General features: G+C 38.0%; 2 protein-coding genes across 16 annotated transcripts in view; one reads left to right on the forward strand and one right to left on the reverse strand.

Annotated features, from left to right (window-relative positions):
* The window catches only part of Ppm1e (protein phosphatase, Mg2+/Mn2+ dependent 1E), a 144,686-nt gene extending 128,534 nt beyond the window's left edge, over positions 1 to 16,152 (forward strand). For 2 of the 4 annotated variants that reach the window (XM_005321567.4, XM_078042331.1), the window contains 4 exons: positions 2,234 to 2,422; positions 4,715 to 4,858; positions 5,088 to 5,181; positions 11,153 to 16,152. In XM_005321567.4, the coding sequence (XP_005321624.2) occupies positions 2,234 to 2,422; positions 4,715 to 4,858; positions 5,088 to 5,181; positions 11,153 to 12,189 (1,464 nt within the window). In that variant the 3' untranslated portion in view covers positions 12,190 to 16,152. The remainder of the gene's footprint in view (positions 1 to 2,233; positions 2,423 to 4,714; positions 4,859 to 5,087; positions 5,182 to 11,152) is intronic. The other 2 variants (XM_021724072.3, XM_078042330.1) reach the window with 2 other exon arrangements.
* Trim37 (tripartite motif containing 37) overlaps positions 1 to 23,103 on the reverse strand; it is a 203,916-nt gene that overhangs the window by 67,769 nt on the left and 113,044 nt on the right. Inside the window, exons 25-27 of one of the 12 annotated variants that reach the window (XR_013436152.1) lie at positions 22,879 to 22,945; positions 17,769 to 17,820; positions 13,743 to 14,009 (exon numbers count right to left, since the gene is read on the reverse strand). The exons of 5 other annotated variants lie outside the window; for them this stretch is intronic. Coding sequence is in view for 5 of the 7 variants with exons in the window: in XM_078042326.1 (XP_077898452.1) it covers positions 20,073 to 20,142 (70 nt within the window). In the remaining 2 variants the exon portion in view is untranslated. Of the gene's footprint in view, positions 1 to 13,742; positions 14,010 to 17,768; positions 17,821 to 20,064; positions 20,143 to 22,878; positions 22,946 to 23,103 lie in introns of those variants that run through there. 6 more of the 12 variants (XR_013436153.1, XM_040269049.2, XM_078042326.1 and 3 more) reach the window with 6 other exon arrangements.

The raw sequence follows: 23,103 nt of genomic DNA on the forward strand, positions 1-23,103 counted from the left end.
CTTACATATTATATTCTGATTTGAGCATCTTATTGCTAGTTTTTTTACTTGGTTGGTTTTTTATTTTGCCTCTAAATTTAAAACAGCCCAAAGGCCTAACTCAGAAAGGAACACCTTTTTAATTGTGAAACAAGCTTTGGGAGCTATTTAGTAACAAGTATTTAGGATTTTATGAATTTTCACAAATAGGATAATTTCACTTTTAACTATAAGGTAATAGAAATGCATAAAAGCCTTACCTTTTTTTTTTTTTTTTTTGGGGTACCAGGATTAAAATTGGGCACTCGGCCACTGAGACACATCCCCAGTCCTATATTTGTATTTTATTTACAAACAGGGTCTCGCTGTGTTGCTTAGCACCTCACCATTGATGAGGCTGGCTGTGATCCTCCTGTCTCAGCCTCCTGAGCCGCTGGGATTACATGCATGTGCCACTGCACCTGGCAAGCCTTACCTTTATATTTTGTTTGACATGTATTTTTTTGTGGTACTGGGGATTGCATGTGCTAGCTGCATCCTGAGTTCTTGATTGATATGTTAATAATAAAAAATTAGAAGTAACCTAAATCATTCAAGGAAATGATAGTATCGATGCTTATAAGCTGTATAAATGACAAAAAGTACATACAATTTTATGTATACTATGATCCTAATTTTATTTTTTAAAAAATATATGTATAAGCTCAATGATATGGCTCTTGTCTAGCATGTGTGAGGCCCTGGGTTCGATCCCCAATACCACCATAAAAAAAAAAAAGAATTTAAAATCATGTGGTAGGAATATAGGTGATAGTTTTTCATACTTCCTTTATATAAATAAAATATATATATATGTGGTGCTGAGAATCGAACCCAGTGCCTCACGTATACTAGGCAAGTGCTTTGCCACTGAGCTACAACCACAGCCCCCATACTTCTTTATTTTCATAAATTATCATATTTATAAGGAAAATGTCAATAAATGTTTTCTAAAAAAGTACACACTACTTTCTAAAGAAATCCACTCAGCTCCCTTTTATTTCTTCCAGTGCCATACTGAGTTGTTTAAAAATGAGTATTGCTTTATAGATAGAAATTCTACACAAATGGTTTTTCAAGACAATTGTTTAGTCAGTCTTCAATGACCTTCTACATGGTGTTGTTTAAATTGCAGAATGAACTAGTCATAATGAGTTTTAGACATAGATTGCTTTATGGACCTTCGTATTTGGTACTTTTATAAAAAAGAACTTTTTCAAAGCACAGATATACCCCGTTTTAATATTTCTTTCAAACTCAACTCTACCGAACATGAGAAAACAAGTGGGAAAATTATGATTTGCTTAAAAATCAATGACAGACCCTGAATTCCTATAAGAGTCCTAGACCCTAATGAAAGAGAAATGAACAGACTTGCAAATAAAAACCATACTTATTGTTAACCTAAAGGGGAGCTCAAGACTCAGTAAGACTTGAATGAATCATAGATCCCCTAAGTCAGATAGATCTGAGATTTAAACACTTGAGTTAAAGATGAATAATTAAACTACTTAGTGGTCAAAATGTAAATCTAGAATGAGGCTTCCTTTGTTACGACAAAGCAAAAGTTTAGAAGAGCCTCCCCTTGTGGTTGACTTTTGTGAGAAAATGTGAAGCTAAATCTTAGTTCTTGGGCAAGGCAAAGATGTCAGCCCCACAGGGCATTTGGGCATCTGATGTGGTTCAAGTTTGGTTAACTAACTAACTATTCTATTTATGAAAACTAGATCTGACCATGAATGATTATAAAGGAGACATTATAGTTTAGAACTTGTGTGTATATTTTCTAAACAACCTGAACATTAATTGGCCTTGTGCTGAAAGGCCAATTATTTCCTATTGTTCTCTAGCATTTTGAAAAAAGTACTCAATTCATCCTCATACCCTCTCTTCCACCCCTCACCAACTTGTAACAGCAATTTTGAAGCAAAGTATGTGGGTGGTTTCCATGGTACAAGACAACAACTTTCACAGAGAGGGCATTTCAGCCTGAGCTAATTGGGCATGATGTGTTCCAGTGCTCAGTGGGTAAACACAGATGTCCTAATTTTGCAGGTATTTCAGCAGTTGAAAAGGCATGTTAAGAAAAGGAAAACCTTAAATCTGAATGACAAATGCCATAGAGAAGGAGGATGGACAACAATGTTTCCTGGGGATTGATTCATTTGAACCACACTGTATATAATTCATAACTGTTCTGTGTCTCTATCAACAGGATCAGGAAGAACAAGCTTACTTTGCAGTTTTTGATGGCCATGGGGGAGTAGATGCTGCCATTTACGCTTCCATTCACCTACATGTTAATTTAGTACGCCAAGAGGTATTTCCCCATGATCCTGCTGAGGCTCTCTGCCGGGCCTTCCGGGTCACTGATGAGCGGTTTGTGCAGAAGGCAGCTAGGGAGGTATGCCCTTTCCCATGAATTCCAGCTATGAATGTCCTAGCTGAACTCACCTTGTTCTATTTGGTTAAAAGGGCTATTTTGGACTTTTCTCTTTCTGGGCAGACATTATTTAAACTATATCTTCTTGACCCATGGTGCTGGATTCAGTTGTTCTGAATCTAATTCCCTCTTCAGGAATAGTTTAGTGGGGTATAATGACATACCCTATAGAAACAATCAGGCTATAATTTTCTGGATTCATTCATTGCTGGATTTGGCAAGCGATTTTTTTCAGTTGTTGATGGACCTTTATTTTATTTATTTATATGTGGTGCTGAGAATCAAACCCAGAGCCTCATCCATGCTAAGCAAGCACTCTTCCACTGAGCCACAACTCCAGCTCCTGGCAGGAGAGTTTTATCTTTCCTTTCTTTCCTATCATCTGTCAGGTTCATATTAGGACCAAAAAGCTCTCTGAGCTTTATTGCTGAGAAGATCTGGATATGGTGAATATAAAACAATGGTTTTAAAAAAGAAAGAGAAACTAGAATTACTTCCATACGTTTGGATCTAAATGTGTAGGCAGTGTTTTGCTGTGTCTCTTGGAAAATTTGTTTGAAGAGGATGAATCCTTAGATGATCCTTGATCTGATCAGATCTTAGCAGGAAGAAAAGTCAGGCTCATGTCCTAAGGTTAATCAGATCTATTTTTAATTGTGAATGAAATACAGGGGCTCTGTATTAAGCTCTAAAAGTAAAAACTTTTAAGTATCATTCAGGCACGTAAGTATAGTATTCTATATTGGACTAACTGGGGGACAACTACCTTCTATTTTTTTAAACTAATTACACAAAAATACCACTCCTGTCACGTGATTTAAACATTAACTCTTGTGGGGAGATCAGGGTAATCATTTAATCCATTTCTTTAATCTTACAGTTATGCTGCAAAGCAATAGTGGGTCTCAGAATTCATGAATTAATAATTCAAAACTCCTTGTATTAAGCAAGAGAAATATTATGTATTTTTATACCCACCTTCAAGTTTTAATTTATATGAAAATCCAACAACAGTAACTACTAGGGTGTACACACAGATGTGCAGCTGGAAAAACAACAGTTAACAACAGTTAACCTCATATCCTCCCAGTCTCTTGAGGACTGGCACTGTGCGGCTCTGCCTCTCTTGAAGCTGCTGGCTCTTAACATTCTGAACAAATTGCTTTGTCTTTTTCATCCTCTAGTCTATTTCTTTTCTTCTGTCTTATAAAAATTATGGCCATATTTATCCCCCTCTCTTTTTTTTGACCATGTTTACCTAGTTTGTCAATGGTCCTAGCATCTCAGTTTTACTGATAGATATCTCCAATAATTTATAAATTGTCCCACTAGTCACTTTTCTCCTTGTTGCTTCCATGTGCTGCTAACTGCTGGGGAAAAGTAGCTATTCCTATTGTGAAGCAGCCCAGCCTCCTGTTCATTCCAGGGCATATGCATTGAAGTGTCTTTATCATGTGTTCCAGAGGGCTGAGTTGGTGAACATTCTGTGTGGGAAGATATTTTATCGGTGGGTGAGGATTTATAACAAATTTTCCCTATATAAGGAAGTTGTTTTTCTCATTGGATATAAGGAGCCCTTTACCACCCCTGACGCATTGGTTCTAATTTAGGCCAGGGCCTTAGTAACAGAAAGTCATGCTCATTTGGTGGTGACTCATGTCAAATGGAGATATCATTTTAGTATCTTAGGATCAAGGGTTTTAAGTATAATGGTAGATGTTGCAGTGAAATTCCAGGCTATTACTCTTTATGCAATGTTTCAAGGCCCCTAAAAATATTGTAGACACATTAAAAAAAATGTTACCCCCAAAGGTATAAGCACCTTAGTACTTCAGGGAATGTATGCTATCTCTTGGCTCCTTATCTTGGGACTTTGTACAGCTGGGATACCTATTGAACATATAGTAGGTCAATAATGAAACGAAAAAGAATTTCACCTCTGTTTTGTGTGCTAAAATTACCTGTTCTCGCTCTCAGGATAAGTCACATAACCCAAACAGTTTTTTAAAAATCTGTATTTAAAATAGAATTAATCATCCCCTATCTTGCATATTATACATCAGGTAGATTTGTGTATGTGGTTAATAAGACAAACATGCATATAAAAATGCACGGAAAAACATGAGTTGCTATGTATTTGTGAAACTGCCTAATAGTCTACCTTCCAAATGAATAGTTCAATTATAAATTGTTTCTCAATGAAAATTTGGTGTCTATTTTCATTGACTCTAGTTTTATCTAAACTATTTTCAGAGCTTAAGATGTGGGACCACAGGAGTGGTGACTTTTATCAGAGGCAACATGCTACATGTGGCCTGGGTGGGTGATTCCCAGGTAATGCTTGTGAGAAAGGGCCAAGCTGTTGAACTAATGAAACCACACAAACCAGACAGAGAGGTACGTATGGTTTGTTCTATTGGAGCACATGTCATACAGGCAGTTTTCTAGTTATTAATTAGGATTCACTCAATTATTATAATTATTGCCATTAATCTCAGCAGTTGTGCCTATCTTCCACAAGAGAAGCTTTTCAGGAAGCTGATGAGTATTTAAACTGTTAACTATTAAAGTAGATGAATCAATCCTGAATATCCAGTAAGCTTCTTTTTATTGCTTTGCTCTTTAGGATGAAAAACAGCGAATTGAGGCCCTTGGAGGTTGTGTAGTCTGGTTTGGTGCCTGGAGGGTGAATGGAAGTCTGTCAGTCTCCAGAGCTATAGGTAGGAAAAACAAATTAATTTTGTTTCTCCTCTTCTAGCTTACTGTCTTATATTATCTCTGATCTGAGGAAACTGGAGATAATAATTTATATTATCTGTGTTTATATGTGTAAAATAATGATTGCCAGTTGCTTTTTAATTATTTGATTCAGTTAAACCTGATTGTAAACTTAAATCCCATTATAAAACAGGGACCATATCAAGAAATTCAAAGCATGAATTTAGCCAGGTGTGGTGGTGCACACTTATAATCCCAGCAACTCTAGAGGCTGAGGCAGAAAAATCACAAAGCCAGCCTAAGCTACTTAGTGAGACCCTATCTCAAAAATAAAAATCGGCTGGGGATATAGCTCAGTGGTATAGTGCCTCTGGGTTCAATCCCCAGTGCAAACAAAAACACAAACAAAACAACAAAAAACCCCTAGGTTCTATCTGTTTATTGCTTTTTCCTTTAAATAGAAGCCTTTGTTAGTGTACAAATCTGCCTAAAATCACAGAATGGTGATGGAATGGTCCTCATTTCATTCCATTTTGGGTCATATTTAACCAGTATTTTCCAGAGAATGGAAAGCTTTACATTTATTTATTTATTTGTTTGTTTATTTTAAGAGAGAATTTTTTAATGTTTATTTTTTAGTTTTTGGTGGACACAGCATCTTTATTTTTTTTAATGTGGTGCTGAGGATTGAACTCAGTGCCCTGTGCATGCCAGACGAGTGCACTACCGCTTGAGCCACATCCCAGCACCAAAAAAAAAAAAGCTGTTTCCATCTTTGTCTTACTTTGGGCCCTGGGTTTTTATTTTAGGCTTGTGGTTTACCTTTACTTCTCAGTTTTTAGAAGAGAATATATCAAGATGCATCTACATGGATGATATATATATATTGCAATTTTTAGTCTCTGCCTCCCTAAGACATGAAGTAATTGGATATAGAGTTAATATGGATAGTTCACATCTAATCCCTGAACTTAGTTATTACCACCCAAAAATTTCAGAAAGTAAGAAAATCTGAAACGATTGATTTAGTTTCACCACTGATTTGAGTTCTTCCCACTCTTTAGGAAGGTGATGGCAAGCTGTGAAGTGGCCCAAATATGAGCAGCAGAAGGCTGAAAGAGAAATAGAGCTAAAAGATTCTACAAATACCTCCTGAAAAACTGAGTTACTTTTACCTTATAATGGGGGAATTAATAAGACCTCTGGAATAAGGCCAAAATTCTCATTTCTAAAATACACTCCTATATAGAATTATTTTTGACAACTGTAACCAAAGGTGGCTTCTTGATTTTGCCTTTGTCAGAAGATTGAGGGGTATCTTTAGTGCTTGTTATAGAACCGATATACTAGAGAGGATACCTGCCCTTTCTTAATTCTAAAAATAAAACACAAGATGAAACTAAAGTAGGGGAAGAGTGTCCTTGACAAAATGACGATCTAAGAAGGTAAACGTCATGGAGGAAGTGACTTTTGAGTTGGATGGAGGGTAGGGTTTAGGAAAGGAAATCCCAGGTACAGAGAGGACTATAAATACCTGGGAGTTTGAAAGGGTATGATGGGTTTTAAGAATAGCAACAAACACAGGAGGCTGGAACAGAGACGGAGAGCGGTAAAAGATTAGAAGTGTTGTTGCCAAATGTGAAGGGCTTTATAGCCGAGGCTAAGTAGTCTGGACTCTACCAGGAGAATAAGCAGAGGGGCCACATGATAAGGTTTTTATTTATAAAGATATATGCTGTTATAGTACAGAAGATGGATTAGAATAGCAAGAGCCTAGCAGGGAAGTTACTCAGGAGGCTGAGGATATGGAGGAGGGAGACAGACTGGGAGGCTGTGGGGAAGAGGAAAGCTAATTTCCAGGATTCTGCTTGTGACTGGAAAGATAGAACATTTGTTAAAAGCAGCAGTTTGGTGGTGGGGATAAACAGATAATGAGTTTGGATACATTTTATATTATAGGTAACTATGGGGATAACTCGGATGAGAATTAGTATGCAGTTAGAAATACAGATCTGGAGTTTAGCTGAGAGTTCTAAGTTGGAGATAGAGCTTTGGGAACTCATCCCATTTTAAGTGATGATATTAACAATCACTGTCATTGTATAAAAACAAATAGCTTAAACTATAGGCATGGATGACAACTGTCCAAGAAATATATGTTGTGTGAAGACCCCAAGATGAGGCTCATTACTGAAGGTAGAATTGCATGGTCAGGTTTCCTGGGTTTGTATCTTCACTGCTACTTTACAACCTGTGGATCTTGGAAAATTTCTGTATCTATCTGCTCCTTTGTAAAATGTCAATAATTAAATAATACCTAGCTCCTGAAATTTTTATATTGAATGATGTAGCACAGGCACCATACTTAGAACCAGCCTGGCACATTCTTAGCATACAGTGATTGTTAGCACTGTTGTTAACAACTCAGTGAAGACAATCAAGAAGTGAACAGAGACATAAGTAGGATATTAAAGATGCTAGAAAAAGATGATTTCTACAAGATAGCAGTCAGCAGTGTCAAGTACTGTAGAGGTCAAGTGAGAAGTGAGTTTAAAAATGATCTGGATTTAATATTTGAAAATAATTGGTGATATCTGAAAAAAACAGTTTAGATTGGTAGGTGGAAAAACTTATCATCAGGTTCAAAAAACAATCAGGGAAGGGGAAACAGGCAAAAATTTCAAGGGAGCCAGTATAGATCTAGTTACTTGGGCAGTTTGATAGTGAGCAGGGAGATAAGAAACAGTGTGGTGGCTTGAGGGGTGAAACTGATTTGGGAAGGGATGCTGCCACTGCTTCTGTTTTTAGGATGAAGACATTTTAGATTTGAGCCTGTTCATAGGGGGAAAAAAAAAGAGTAAACAGAGTAAAAATGAGAAAGTAAGTAGCCAGAAACCTAGGGAGGCAGCACCAGCACACAGGTTAGTCCTGAAAAGGAGAAGGAGACTCTGAGAAAATGGTAGTGGAGATAGGTGAATCTCTTGCTCAGGAGGCTGAGGCAGGAGTATTGCAAATTCCAAGCCACTTACTGAGGCCATCTCAAGATTTAAAAAGGGCTGGGTATGTGGCTAAGTGTCCCTGGGTTCAATCCATGGGATCAAAAAATGAAAAGGAAAAAAAAAGTCCATCTACCAAAATCCAGTAGCTTATTGGATTTATGGAATTGAAGAATCTGAGAAAGATTTTGAAAACTCATAGAATAAAACAAGGGCTAAATAAGGAGGGAAAAGTGAAAGTGCTAAGGAGCAGGGTTTACTTCTACTTAGAAAATATAAACGATAAGCTTTTCTATTGTTTCTCTCTATGAGCCCTTCAGATTTATGATCCAAAGTTGACAGAGGCACGGTATGTTTCCTAGCAGATGGAGAGGTTTGAAGACAAAGGATGTTGTCATTTCTACCATGAGATGGATGTTCATGCCCTCCTACCAAATTTGGGGGCGAAATGTCATGAATTTGACACCCAACAGTAGAGCAGGTGAAAATCCAGAATTTTGGCAGCATTTTCTCTGTGCAAATCTTTGTATGTTCTGTTCCAAACTAACAGTTGCAGTAGTCTTTTAATTGTAGTACTAAAACAAGATTTTGGGGAACAGTTTGACTCAGATCACATTTATTTTTAGAGGTGGAATTTTAAAAAAATCATGGTAATTCAGTCAGGTGCAGTGGAGAAATTAAGTGGACTAGTGAAGGACAGTGAAAACAATGACTGGAAATCTCAATTAGCTCTTAACAGGCAATACAGTAAACAAGTGAAACTGGCTGGGTGCAGTGGTACATGCCTATATTCCCAGTGGCTTGGAAGGCTGAGGCAGGAGGATCTCAAGTTCAAGGCCAGTCTCAGTACCAAAAAAAAAAAAAAAAAAAAGAAAAGTGAAACTGGTAAAATCAAAACTGTGCTTGAGAAAGATGTTTTTGACTATACTGTAAAGAAATAATGGAGAAGAGCCATGACATGGAGTAGGATGTGAGGGAGTTACACACTGGAGTCTAGAAGTAGTGAAGCTGAGCATTTATAAGATAAAAAGACTAGGATCTTATTTTAAGTAATTTGTCTGTTTTTCTTATATCCAGCCATGCCACTACTGGACAGGTAGAGCATATTGACTACATTGGTTCCAGGAGTCATCCACGAGGTTTTTGTTGCACTTTCTGGACCTACTTAAGGATTAAACAAAAATGTAAAATGTTGGAAAGGAATCTTTTTGAGCAAGAGAGAACCTATAACAGATATGAAGAACAATGAATACATAGCCAGGTCACTTAAGTATAGTTATCTTCATTTTATCTTCCCCTAGTCAGAAAGTTTATTCTAGTGCAATGGAAAAGACAGTAATTAATGAGTTGTATAATTACTAATTGGAAGAGCTAGAATTAGGAGCCAGGCAGTTTAGACACCATTGTTGGTGTTCTTAACCACTAAGTTATGTGCCACTCTATTTTCTAGCACAGAGAGGTTGAGGACACCAGGTAGGCTCTAAACTATAGAAAAACAACAAAGGTAAACAATGAATGGAGCTGGCTAGTGCTCTAAACCTCAAAGTTCCAAAGGCTTCTTTTTTGTGGTACTGAGGATTGAATCTAGGGGTTCTACCACTGAGCTACATCCCTAGCCCTTTTTATTTTTTGTTTTGAGAGAGGGTGTAACTAAAGTTATAGAATCTGGCCTTAAAACTTGAGATTCTCCTACCTTAGCCTCCTGAGTAGCTGGGATTACAGGCGTGCATCACCATGCCCAGCACCAAAGACTATGTAGGTGATCTCAGTAATATGGTGATAGAAACATGGGCCCAAGGTCTCTAGTTTATCTATGTACACATTACTCCCCAACATTTACCTGTGTCTTTGCTTATGCTATTCCCGCAAGCAAGGGGGAAAAATGCCTAGTGATAACTAACATATTCTTCAAGGCTTAGCTCAAAATTCATTCTGTGAGTAAATGAACTAAGCAAGGCAAGAAAGGAAGGCCCAGTAGGGCCTTGGGGACTGGGGGCGGTGCATAGTGTCACAGTTGTTAAGAAGTAGGGGGATTAACAATAAAAATAGAGGGGGGTAATCAGAGATATATGAAGAAAGCAAGAACATGGTAATTTGAAGAGAAAAATGGTTGTATATTTTGTGTGTGTTCTCTGGAAGTCAAATAAAGCAGCATTACAAACTAGAAATCCAGGCGGACTTGGAACCAGGAGACATGCATTCAGGTTCCCTGTGTGAGGCCTGGCTTGAGGGAGCCACACTTGAATTTCAAAATCCCTTGTAACTCAGACCTTTCTCTATGCTCACAACATGAAGCTATTTATTGATTTATAAATAAGAATAGAACAAAAATTGTTTAATGAAGAGAATGATCAGAACTTTGGTTTTATTTTTTTCACTGTAGACTTGTTTTTCAAGTCACAGTTTAATTAAACCTAACCATCAGTAAAAAACTGATCGTAAAAAACTGATCTACTAAGTCAACAAGGACTGAATTTCTCAGTACAGCAACAAACTTAGATTTAATATTAGTTGCTGCCATACTCAGCAAATCCTAAATAATAGCCAGAACACAAGATTCAGAGTATAAACTAGATAAGGAATAAAGCTCAGTGACTGGCAAATTTTTAACTGGGATGAAACCATAAGCAGAATCTGATTAACAGAAATTTTTATCTAAAGTTATGTGATAAATTAGTTTCATTAAATCCCAGAGGGTGCTGCATATGGTGACATACCTGCAATCCCAGTGACTGGGGTGGCTGATGGAGGAGGATCTCAAGTTCAAAGCCAGCCTCAGCAATGTAGTGAGACCCTCCCTCAAAATTAAAAAGGGCTGGGGACATTGCTCAGTTGTAAAGCATCCTGGGTTCAAGACACTTTTTAGCTATTGTTTTCCATCTTTTGCTTTCCTTATACCTCCCCTGTCCACTTTCTATTAAAAAAAAATATGATCAGATGTCTGCTTTCTGATGGTCCCACTTTTTAATTCCCACAGGAGATGCTGAACACAAGCCATATATCTGTGGGGATGCAGATTCTGCCTCTACTGTTTTGGATGGGACAGAAGACTACCTCATTCTGGCCTGTGATGGCTTCTATGATACTGTGAACCCTGATGAGGCAGTGAAAGTTGTGTCTGACCACCTGAAAGAGAACAATGGAGACAGCAGTATGGTTGCCCACAAATTAGTGGCATCAGCTCGTGATGCTGGGTCAAGTGATAACATCACTGTTATTGTGGTATTCCTGAGGGACATGAACAAAGCTGTAAATGTTAGTGAGGAATCAGATTGGACAGAGAACTCTTTTCAAGGAGGGCAAGAAGATGGTGGGGATGATAAGGAGAATCATGGAGAGTGCAAACGCCCTTGGCCTCAGCACCAGTGCTCAGCACCAGCCGATCTAGGCTATGATGGGCGTGTGGATTCATTCACTGATAGAACTAGCCTGAGCCCAGGGTCCCAAATCAACGTGCTGGAAGACCCAGGCTACCTAGATCTCACACAAATAGAAGCAACCAAACCTCACAGTGCCCAGATTTTGCCATCAGTTGAGATGTTTGGTCTTGGTGCACCAAAGCAAGCAAATCTTATTAATGAGCTAATAATGAAGGAAAAATCAGTTCGATCATCATTGCCTGAACGGAATGGTGCTGGAGAGTTTCCAGGGCAGCAGATATACAGAATGGAGAGCTTGGCTCTTGTCTGTTCTGGGTTGGAAAGTGAACAGTTCAAATACCTGGGAAAAAGAGTTTCTAGATTGTATCATTTACGCCACTACTACTTCAAGAGGTGGCACGGATTCAGGTTCAATCCAAAGTTTTATTCATTTCTCTCTGCTCGAGAGCCTTCCCACAAAATGGGCATCAGCCTGTCCACACTTATTCGAAGTGGGAAGAGAAACAGGATGTTAAGAAGTTATGTGCCATGGAGGGAAAATAGTTGGAAAGGGTATAGTGAAAATACAATGAGAAAGGTCAGAAAGGGTAATGATATTCCATATGCAGATCTTCTCTGGAGCCATAAAATATAATACGTTTTCTTTAAAGTAGGCTAGCTAGCTATCCCTCAATTAAAAACATTATCAGAGTAGAAACAAGGTAGACATTTCTAAACACATGTGCTTCAGTATGAATCCATGGATGGCTCAATTCTTAAATGTAAATAGATCTCTAGGAAACTCAAATTACAGTGTTTTCAATCTAAAAAAAAAAGTATTGGCAGTTTCACTAGCAAAATTATACAACTGGTCCCTGTGATGTGTCTCTACACCTACATACGTCCCCTCTCCAGCACCCCTTCACGTCACTAGTGGAAACTTGAAAGTTATTTCAGTCAGGATATATTGAAATATATAGTGTTGAATCTCAACTCAGTTGAAATCTGGTCTGATGTGCCTAATCTACTTACAGAGAACAATGAAGAACTAAATTGGGAACCATCTCTCAAGATCCTGGGGACTAAGAAAGATCCCCCCAACCTTTTTTTTTTTTGGCAGGTGAAAGGCTAAAAGCCATATGTGTTTTAACTGGTAATGATGAAAGTGGAAAACTAGTGTAAAAGTGTCATATTCTCAGGCTTTTGAGGCAGTATACAGTCAAAGATTTATTGACTTTTTTTTTCTCTGTAACAAAACTTTTTGAATCAAATATTTCCTAGGGCAGCAGTTACTTGGGAGTTTCATAACCTGTTATGGTGCTTTTGGTGGAATTTTTATTTGTCATTTTATGAGACCACTGTCAGCTGGTTTTAATCTATGATGCTAATGTGTTTTCACTGTACCCTCATCTCAGGAATAAAACTGGTTTAATAGAGATGATGTCAGGTACAAACATACACAAGAATCAAAATGCCATTTAAAAAGAAAGTTAAATACCATTTTTTTTTGAAGTTCACACATAGCAAAGATATGTACTACAATAATATATAAAAAGTGGCTTTGGAGAATGAAAAATGCCCATTTTTACTTCTCTAATATTGTTTTTCCCAAGGGAATGAAGTAATTGGTAGCAGGAAGCTGAAAGTACTGCCTAAAGTGAACACAGATGCCAAATGCAAAGGAAGATGCAGATTACTGAGCCAGGTCTGTGTAGTTACAATTGGAAGATATGAGCCAATAGAAACAAGGTACATGCAACTTCATACTGCAGGGACAGGATGTGCGCTTATTTCAATATTTAGTTCTATTTGACAGTTTTGCTATTTCTGCAGTTTTAAGCCAGTAAAAGACAGCACCCTCTTATTCTCTCAGAACCATGGAGTCCCCCAGTTGCCCTTTCCTAGTTGACTAGGGACCAGCAGCCATGCCCACAGAAAGGAGTAGCCCTGCTGTACTGACTGATCGCTCATGCAAGCTGGATGTACCAACTGTCCACCATCTAATTATGTTTTTACATGCTGATAAAATTGGTTTATGTTCCCTAGACCCAGGGAGTAGGACTACAATTCCATAACATAGAACTACAATTCCATAACATAGATATAAGTCAAAGACACAGATGACTATAGCATATTACAGGGGCCAGTATCTATATCAAGTAATTAGCAACAACAAAACGACAAAAAAAAACACTTTAGCAACAATCAGATTGTTAATCTACAGATTTTATTTTTTAAAATTTGGATGTTAAGTAGAGATTTTCATTATTTGTTTTCTCTTGACTTTGAAGTAATTTATTCTTTCCTCAGTCTTGTGACACATGGTTGAAAAGAAGAGAATAAGTAACGTCTCCAGCTATATATATTACAAATTTTCATCATTCTGATGCTTTGCCCCATACATGTACCTCACTTATATCATTTTCTGAAGCCTAGATCATGTTGACATGCAGTCTCAGTTTCAAATCAGATTATCTAAGGAAACAAAACACAGGCAGCAGAATATTGGTTTACATTATAGTCCAAAATGCCTTTTTTTAAAAGAACTTTCTATAGTTGTCTCTTTTGGGAAGAAGTTACAATGATAAGCTTTTTTAGTGAGGAAAAAGATGGTTGGATGGAACTGGGACAAACACATTTTTAAAGGTCTGGGTTTTGTAGGTCTGACTATATAGCAGTGTTAACTCCATTTCTCATATCATTAGCTCTCTCTAGAAAACAGAAAAGTAGTTCTAGTGTGGTCAATAAACCAATATTGTAAAAAATAGCAACTATTCATTTGTTCACAATACTCGTAATCATAGGGTAGTTAGGTACCATTTGTAAGGTAAGTCCTTTAAAATTCTATAACATATTATAAAAAGTAGTGGTTATTGGTCTGATATATGCTGCTCTTGGTTCTATACAGTAGATAAAAAGCAGTGCTTTGTGAAATGCAGTGTTAATATTAATGCCACTGGTGATAGAAAGTAGCTCCCTTCAGTTCAAATCCTGTGCCCTTATTTGCTGCTTGCTAACGTAAGCAATAAGTAACCCTCTAACTAATGGTATCTATACATTTCTGTAACTTGTATTTAATGATGGTGTATCTGGTGATTGTAAAAATAATAGATATAAAAGTATAATATACACTTAACTGTTAATGCTGAGGTATAGTCTGAATTATGTGTTTTGTACCTTTACTCATCGTGTAATTTAGTGGTGGTGAACGTTCTACACTCCATAAAGAGTGGCAGTATCCCTTTTTCAACTTACCATGATCTGCATCAATTTGTTTGCCTGCTAAACAAGTTTTGTTAGAATAGGAAATAGTAAAAACAAAAACAAATATAAACAAGAAAAGTGTACTACTGGTTAGGGAAACAGACTTCAAGTCACCATCTGAAGTTATTATAAACTCCTTGTACATTCACTGTGAGTTTCAAGGGGCGTCAGTCCCGAATTTAAAGGTTTCCTTTTTCACTTTCTAGATGTGTACTTTTGAGGGATATCTGAGGTTAGGCAACATTACAGCACCAAATACTTGGGGCTATTAATCCCATTTAGGTCTGTACTACAGGGGTCAGGTAGAAACACATGTATATACCTTTTCTTTACCTAGAAGTGCCATCCATTGTCCTTGAAATAAATCGACTAGAGTTCCTTGAAAGTTAACACCTTAACCAAGGACAATGTCAATCATGTCAATGTCAACACTGAGTCTAATTCTGACCACATTTATAGTGGTATAGCATCAACACTGCATTTTCATGACAACCACACTCCATTGTTGGAACACTGTGCCAGTAAGAAGTACAACATCCAATGGGCAGATGAAAATGACCCATTTTCAGATAAGACTGCTGTAGTCAAGTACTTCTTTCCCCAAGTACTTGCCGAGAATTTATGAGAAAATGATCTCAATTTTTTGTGTGGTGCTGGGGATTGAACCCAGGGCCTTGTACATGAGAGGCAAGCACTCTGCCAACTGAGCTAGCTACATCCCCAGCCCTCAATTATTTTAATTTTTAAAAATTTGTTCACTCAATGAGCATTTTCAAGCCATAGAAGGGGAGATACTACAATTTAGTTCAACCTTATCATGGGACAAATTTTTCTTTGGATCATAAATTAGCATGACCTGTGAAAAGATTAAATACTGCCAGTATTACAACACAGCTATCTTCCAGACATATGGTACTGTACTGAAAAAATAATTACTTCCTCCAGCAGCATCTTATGTATTCTGAAGACTATATTTATTCTACTAATTAGAAAAACAAAATGAAATAGGACAGGGAACTCCAGACTGATATAGCAGTTACTATTGAAAAGGAAATACTTCAAATTAACTTTGATGTATTAAATAATCCAAATACATCATTGTTAACTCTCTAGGTGCTCTTTGGTGAGAGACAGGCTTTCTCTTTTTCTCTGCAAAGAATTCTTTATGGAGTGAAGTGAATATTTCTTATCAAGTAAATTTATCAATTTACAAACCTGCTGTACAGATCACTTTTGAGTTCAGTTGTAATCATGAGTGATCCTTCTCATATTTTATTTATTCAAACTGTTCATTCAGGTAAAGAATGTTTGAAATTTTGCCAATATCTTAATAAAACCCAGCAATTTAAAATCACTAAGTCATTTGTCTTTTTTTTCTTTAAAAGAAAGCTAAATTATATAATACTTATATATAATACTTAAATTACACAAATTGGGGTTTGGGGGGAAGCATCCTGGGAAAGCCTTAATTAGGGACATTAACAGTGGAATGGGGAACGCTTTGCGTATTATCCTTGAGTGTAGTTTCAAACTAAATGGGCATGGGCAAAGTGAAGCAAAAGAATCTAATGAGTTATTCGGTTGAATATGGAGGTTTTCTGGAGACAAATGTGGGGGTTCAACTGCATCTAAGGAAATGGATAAACCTAGTTAACACACTGTGAAATTTGAAAGCCTTAATGGTGAGAACACTAATTTCCTAAATTAACTCAGTCCTTAGCATGACTTCATGTACAGAAAAAAAAAATTTTTGAAAGAAGATGCTTAGCATGTCATAGCACCGTTAAAAAAAATGGGGAGCTGGGGTTGTAGCTCAGTGGTAAAAATCTTCAACACCTCATAAAAACAAAATAAAGGTTAAAAAAAAAAATTATGGTTTTTTTTTTGGTGCTGGGGATTGAAACCAGGGCCTTTTTTTGCACACTAAGTACACTCTATACCACTACACTCCCAGCCCCGCGCCATCTATTAGTTTTTACTAAACTGAACTGTACTTCAAACAAATGGGTTTCTTTCCCAAGACTCAAAAAAGTGCTTTTCACTGAGCAGCTTGGTTTGGCTAGCCTCTCATGCCAAGCTGAAGGATTCAGCTCCAGTCATGGAACCTCCAGGTAAGATGTGCCCCTACCCTCATGGTGCAAGCAGGGCCCCTCATAGGTTCTAATTCTTCTGATCCTGATTTAGAACCAGGGAAACGGATGTGAAAAATGTCCAGAATGATTCACATTTAGAGAAACAATTTTCCAAATGAGTAGATGGACAGATGAAAAAGTCCCTGCCAGTCATTACTCGGGATGACATTTGCTAGAGCATAAGGGCTGAGCAACTAAGCCAAGTAGAGTTGTAATAGACTAATCAAGAAGAACAAAACAAACAGAGAGACAAGCCCAGGGAGCAGCCCTTTCAAAAGGACATTAGGAGACATTACCAGTGCTGCAGGTCTTGGGCCAGCACTCTAGCTGGGCAGAGCAGGAACAGAAGGAGCAGTCACTATAAATGTGTCTGATCTGTTCTGAGAAACAGCTCAGTCCATAATATGTGTCTCAAACTATAGATGGCTGATGTTACCATGTTCTCTTAGGCCTCCCGATTAGAGTTTTAAAACTTCTATAAATCCGGACTAAAAGTATATGCTCTTGGAGTTTTCTATTTTCCAAACATACTTTTTTTCCTTTTTTATTTTTGGTACCCAGGGGTACCTGACCACGCCACATCCCCAGCCCTTTTTATGTTTTATTAGCGAGACCCTAAGGCTAGCATTGAACTTGCAATCCTGCCTCAGCCTGGTATTATAGATGTGCACTACTATGCTCGGCACCCTATTTTCTAAACTTTCAACAAATCACCTCTTTAAATTTAAAAAGAATTTGGATAAAAATGGCCTGTTTTCGAATTACAGTTTTAAAATTAAAATGTCTTTACTTCAACATGTACTTCACCTTTTTTTTTTTTTTTTTTTTAAATACCTACTTTCAGCTTCTGCTCTGATGTAGAGCTAGAAGGAACAACACTGCTTCCATTCCTACAATGAAAAACAGCCAGATTAACTGCAAATTATGACTTTTTGAACACTGGAAAATTGAGGTTGAAGAATAATCAACTGGCCTAAAGTTGACAGGCTCTTACAGGGGCAGTGGAGCACTAGTTTCCCTAGGGTAGCTATGAGCTAACATGACAACTGGTAAAGGCAGAGTATGGGCTGGAAAGAGTGTGGAGTCCTGGGGGCCTAGAGAAAAAGCCCTCTCTTCAGGCTTTTTCTTCACAAACTCTACTAAGTGTTCACAGAAAAAAGACTGGAAAGAGCCCTAATAAGAGTTAACTGTGGTGCAGACCCAAAAGAGGTATACAACAACCTTGTGGAAAGGTTCAGATCTGTCCCCCCTATCTCCTCTATGAAACAGAAGTGCTCTTCTTTTGGAGGAGGAAATACTGCTTCACTTAGGGCACTGGTGGCTAGTTCCTGGAGGTGAGGGAAGGCAACAGGGTAGGGACAGCAATGTCACTGGGCCTACAACTAGCTGGGAAGGGGCAAGTAAACTGAAAAGGCCCTGTCGGTCCAAACCTAGTGTCTAAAACTGCAGCTTAATCTGAGAATGTCAGCCCCAGTCAGTCTTCAAATAACAGCACAATATTTCTGGTACAAGGATGAGAGATCACCAGAAGCATAAAGGAGCTAGAGGTTTAGCTCAGTAGTAAAGCAAGTGCTTAACATATGCAAAGTGCTAGACTTGAACCTTATAGTCCCCAACAAAAACAGACCCTCTGAAAGGGTACAAATAGAAGTTATATGCTTAGGGGAGAGACTGCCCTGCCAATTCAACCCCCATCAGCAAAACCAGATATTGCAATAGGAACCTGAAATAATCACTAGGGTCAATCATAGCAACAGCAAGCCTTGAGCCAAACTCCTAACTAGATAATCTCTGCAATGAAGGTCTAAGCAGCAGAAAAGGCCTGCTCACTTTCAGTCATAAATATCCACAAAGCATCTAATCTTCTGTTTAACATGGATTGCTTTTAACAAAATACACTGAGGCATGTGAAAAGGCAAGGAAAAATTGCACTTGGAAGAGATGAAGCAATCATTAGAAACCAGACAATTTGGAACCAAGTTTGTTTTTGTTTTTAAGGCCAGTGCTAGGAAGCAAACCCAGGGCCTTGCACATGCTAGGTAATGCTCCAGTTCTGAGCTATACCCCTAGCTCGAGCAAGAATTTTACTTAAATTTGATTAATGTTAAGGAAAGCAGTGGCCAACATGTAAGATTATGTGTGTGATGTCAGCAAAGAGATGGAAATTATAATTAAATAGAAATGTTAAAAACAAAACTCCACCATAACTGTAATGATGAGTACATCTGATTGGCTCATCAGTAAATTCTGTGGTGATGAGAGGAGAACTAGTAAACCTGAAGTAAGTCAACAAAAAGTACCCTCACTGACATACAACACATTAAGAGTGAAGGAAACACCAGAACAAAATAAACCCAGAACAGAACAAGTACACAGGAGCTGTGTACAAACATCAGTGTGACATACGCATAATTAATGACACACATTAAACCATAGATCCAAGAAGCTTAGATAAATACTAAAATCCCCACAACTGCAGGGTACACACCTGTAATCCCAGGGATCAGGAGGCTTAGACAAGAGGACTTCGAGTTCAAAGCCAGCCTCAGCAAAAGCGAGGCGCTAAGCAACTCAGACCCTGTCTCCAGATAAAATACAAAATAGGGCTGGGGATATGGCACAGTGGTTGAGTGCCCCTGAGTTCAATCCGTGGTACTACCCACCACCCCCTAAAAAAAAAAAAAAAAAAAACACATCTAAGAAAAAGAAAGCTCCTTTCAGATGATCACACTGGTAAATTTTACCAATTAAAGAATAAAATCTTGGGCTGGGGTTATAGCTCAGTGGTACAGCACTTGCCTAGCACATGTGAGGCACTGAGTTCAATCCTCAGCACCACATAAAAATAAATAAAATAAAGTTATTGTGTCCATCTATAACTTAAAAATATTTAATAATAATTATAATATACACAACCAATTCTACATGTTTTTTTTTTCCAGGAAAAAGGAGATTCATTTTATGTGTTCAGCATTACTCTGTAGTTGTAAAATCAGATGAAGAGCAATAAAACTATGGACCAATATCCTTCATAAATATAGATGCAAAAATCCTCAGCAAGATATTAGCAATATAACAAATGCCACTAGGCACCCATTAGAATGGCTAAAATAGCCAGGTATGGCAGCACTTGCCTGTAATCCTAGCTACTCAGGAGGCTGAGGCAGGAGGATTTCCAAGTTTCAGGACCGCCTGGGCAATGTAGTGAGACCCTGTCACAAAATAAAAATGGATGGGGATGTAGTTTGCTGGCCTATCATGCACTAGGTACTTGGTTCAATCTCCAGTACCAGGAAAAAGGAAAAAAAAAAAAAAAGAAGAAGAAAGAAAGAAAGAAAGAAAGGAATGCCTAAAACAACAAAATTTCCAAGTGTTTGTGTGTGGGGAATACAATTGGAACTCCCACCAGTAGGCATATAAAATTATAGAGAATACTTAAACTTACATAAAAATATATATGCAAATGTGTATAAGGTTCACAAACAGCCAAACTGCAGATAACCTAAAAGTCTTTCAGTGGGCAAATTCCATTATATAATAGACTACTACTGGGCAATAAAAAAAGGAAAGAAATACTGATTCACACAATATGGATTAAAAAATGCATTTTACCAAGTAAAAGGCTACATGTTGCATGATTTCATTTATATGACTCTATGGCAAAGGGAAAATTAAAGACGGAGAACAAATCAGTGATAACAAGGAGTTTGGGAAGGAGATGTATATGTACAAAGGGCTATCACAAGTGAATTTTTAGGGTGGATGGAAAATGTTCTGTGTAGCACTGGTGGTGGATACATGACATTTTTTTTTTTTTAAAAAAGAGAGAGTGAGAGAGGAGAGAGAGAGAGAGAGAGAGAGAGAGAGAATTTTTAATATTTATTTTTTAGTTTTTTAGTTTTCGGTGGACACAACATCTTTGTTGGTATGTGGTGCTGGGGATCGAACCCAGGCCGCACGCATGCCAGGCGAGCGCGCTACCGCTTGAGCCACATCCCCAGCCCCCGGATACATGACATTTGTCAAAACCCACAGAGCTGTATACCAAAAAGATTGAATTTTAAAATATGTAAATTTAAAAAAAATCAACCAGGATGTGTGTGGGAGGAAAGAAAGCAGACTATAATGATGAATCGAACTGTATCACAAATGAACCAGAATCACAGCAAAGAGGAAAGAAAGGAACCAATGTAGTTTTGAATCTAAGGACCTAAAAAACTTTGCAAGAGTATTGTGACATGATCTTGAAAGACTAAAAGAACTATACACTAGCCAGGTGCAGTGGCACATAAATTACAGTTCCAGCTACTTGGGAGACTGAGAAGAATTGCTTGAGCCCAGATAGAGCTGAGCCTGAAATTCCTATTCCAAATAAAACACAAAAACAAGCACCAAACTCTAGATGGTAATTTTTTTCCCCTCCCAAGGGGATATGTTAAAAAAACTGACTGACTTGTGCATTAGGGTTAAAAAATTAATGTGCTATAGCTAATGAGAGCCAGGCTTCTCACTGTTACACATTATAAGTAAGAGGGAGGTCTAGAATGAGCCCTGTGGAGCTGGACTGGTGGTGTTTCCCTTAAAACAAAACCCCCCAAAGATTTATACACATAGATCCAGTAATACATATAAATGTGTGAATCTGCATGACTCAGCACACACACACACACACACACACACACACGTACACACACATTTCCTATTCTATCCACTGAGAGGGACTAGAAGCAGTGAAGCCCTAGTATCAATAAGCACATTAGCATCCATATCTTCGTTTCTAAATATCATTCTCTAAGAAAAGGAGCCAGGGTTCCTCAAGTAGTAAGGAAAAAAAAAAAAAAAAAAAAAAGAACAGACCAAAGGGGACATATCACAAGGACATTAAAAACCTAAGAGAGTTTCCAGTGACCAAAACTGTAACAAGCTGAGCTATGGAAATAATCATAGTGTTGGATCCTAATTCAAAGATCAAAACAAAGGATCGAACCCAAGGGCCTTTCACGCACTAGACAAATACTCTACCACTGGAACTATATCCCCAGCCCAGCTGTATCACTGTTCTACAGTTATACAAAGGCATTAACAAAAGCAAAAGCTGGACTAAAAGGTACATCTCAAAATAAACTTTAAAAATAGGACAATCTTTAGGTTTTTAGTTACTAGTTATCAAAATGTTGGGCTTAATTTAAGTGTGATGAACTGGAAAAAGCACTAGAGCAACAGTTCATCCCATTCTTGTGTTGAACCTTAAGAGCATCATACGACCTCCCGGGAACCTCAGGTTCTTCTGCCAAAGGGGGACAAGACACAACTCATCCATCTCAAAGGTTACTGAAGGATTCAATGACACAGGTGGTCAAAGTTGTCCAGAAATGATATGTACATGCACAATATAAGCATTACTCTTACCTCTTTAGGCCTAAGAGAAAACCCTTATTCAGCAGAGGTTTTCTAGGAATTAAGATAAAGACACTAAATACTGAAGCAAGGTAACAGTGGAAAGAAATGCCCTTCAGCAAAAGCTGTTAAAAAAAAAAAAAAAAAAGTGAAGACCATTAGGATACACTATGTGGTGCAGAAGCTGGGCATGGTCATGCACACCTGTAATCCCAGAGGCTCAGGAGGCTGCAGCAAAAGGATTTTGAGTTCAAAGCCAGCCTGAGTAGCTTAGCAAGGCCCTAAGCAATAACACCCTGTCTCTAAATAAAATATAAAAAAGGGCTGGGAATGTGGCTTAGCCCCAGTACAGGGGCAGGGGGCGGGGGCAGTGGTGCAGGAAGGTAGGACAATCAGAGCAGAGTGAGGGATTCTTCTCCTGTCCCTCTGCCCATTCTCACTGCTACCTAGTATCTAGCATGGCCAACGCAGGCATGCTGCATCAATGAATAGGGAAACAGTGTTCCTGGCATCATTAAAGAACTGGGAACAAAGTTGGGTACTGCACACACCTGTAGTTCCAGCTACTTGGAAGGCCGAGAAAGGAGGATTGTTGGAGCCCAGGAGTTCAAGGCCAACCTGGGAAACAACAGAGACACCTTATCTAAAAAGGAAAGAACTGGAAACAGAGTTGGTATGTAAAGTGGCTAGGAACGAAGAGAAGAATTATATCTTCCAAAGACTACCCTACTAAAAGCTAACTAATCTGAATTAAAAGCTATCCATGAAAAAAGCTT

The sequence above is a fragment of the Ictidomys tridecemlineatus genome, chromosome 3, assembly GCF_052094955.1.
Source record: "Ictidomys tridecemlineatus isolate mIctTri1 chromosome 3, mIctTri1.hap1, whole genome shotgun sequence".
Taxonomy (NCBI): Eukaryota; Metazoa; Chordata; class Mammalia; order Rodentia; family Sciuridae; genus Ictidomys; species Ictidomys tridecemlineatus.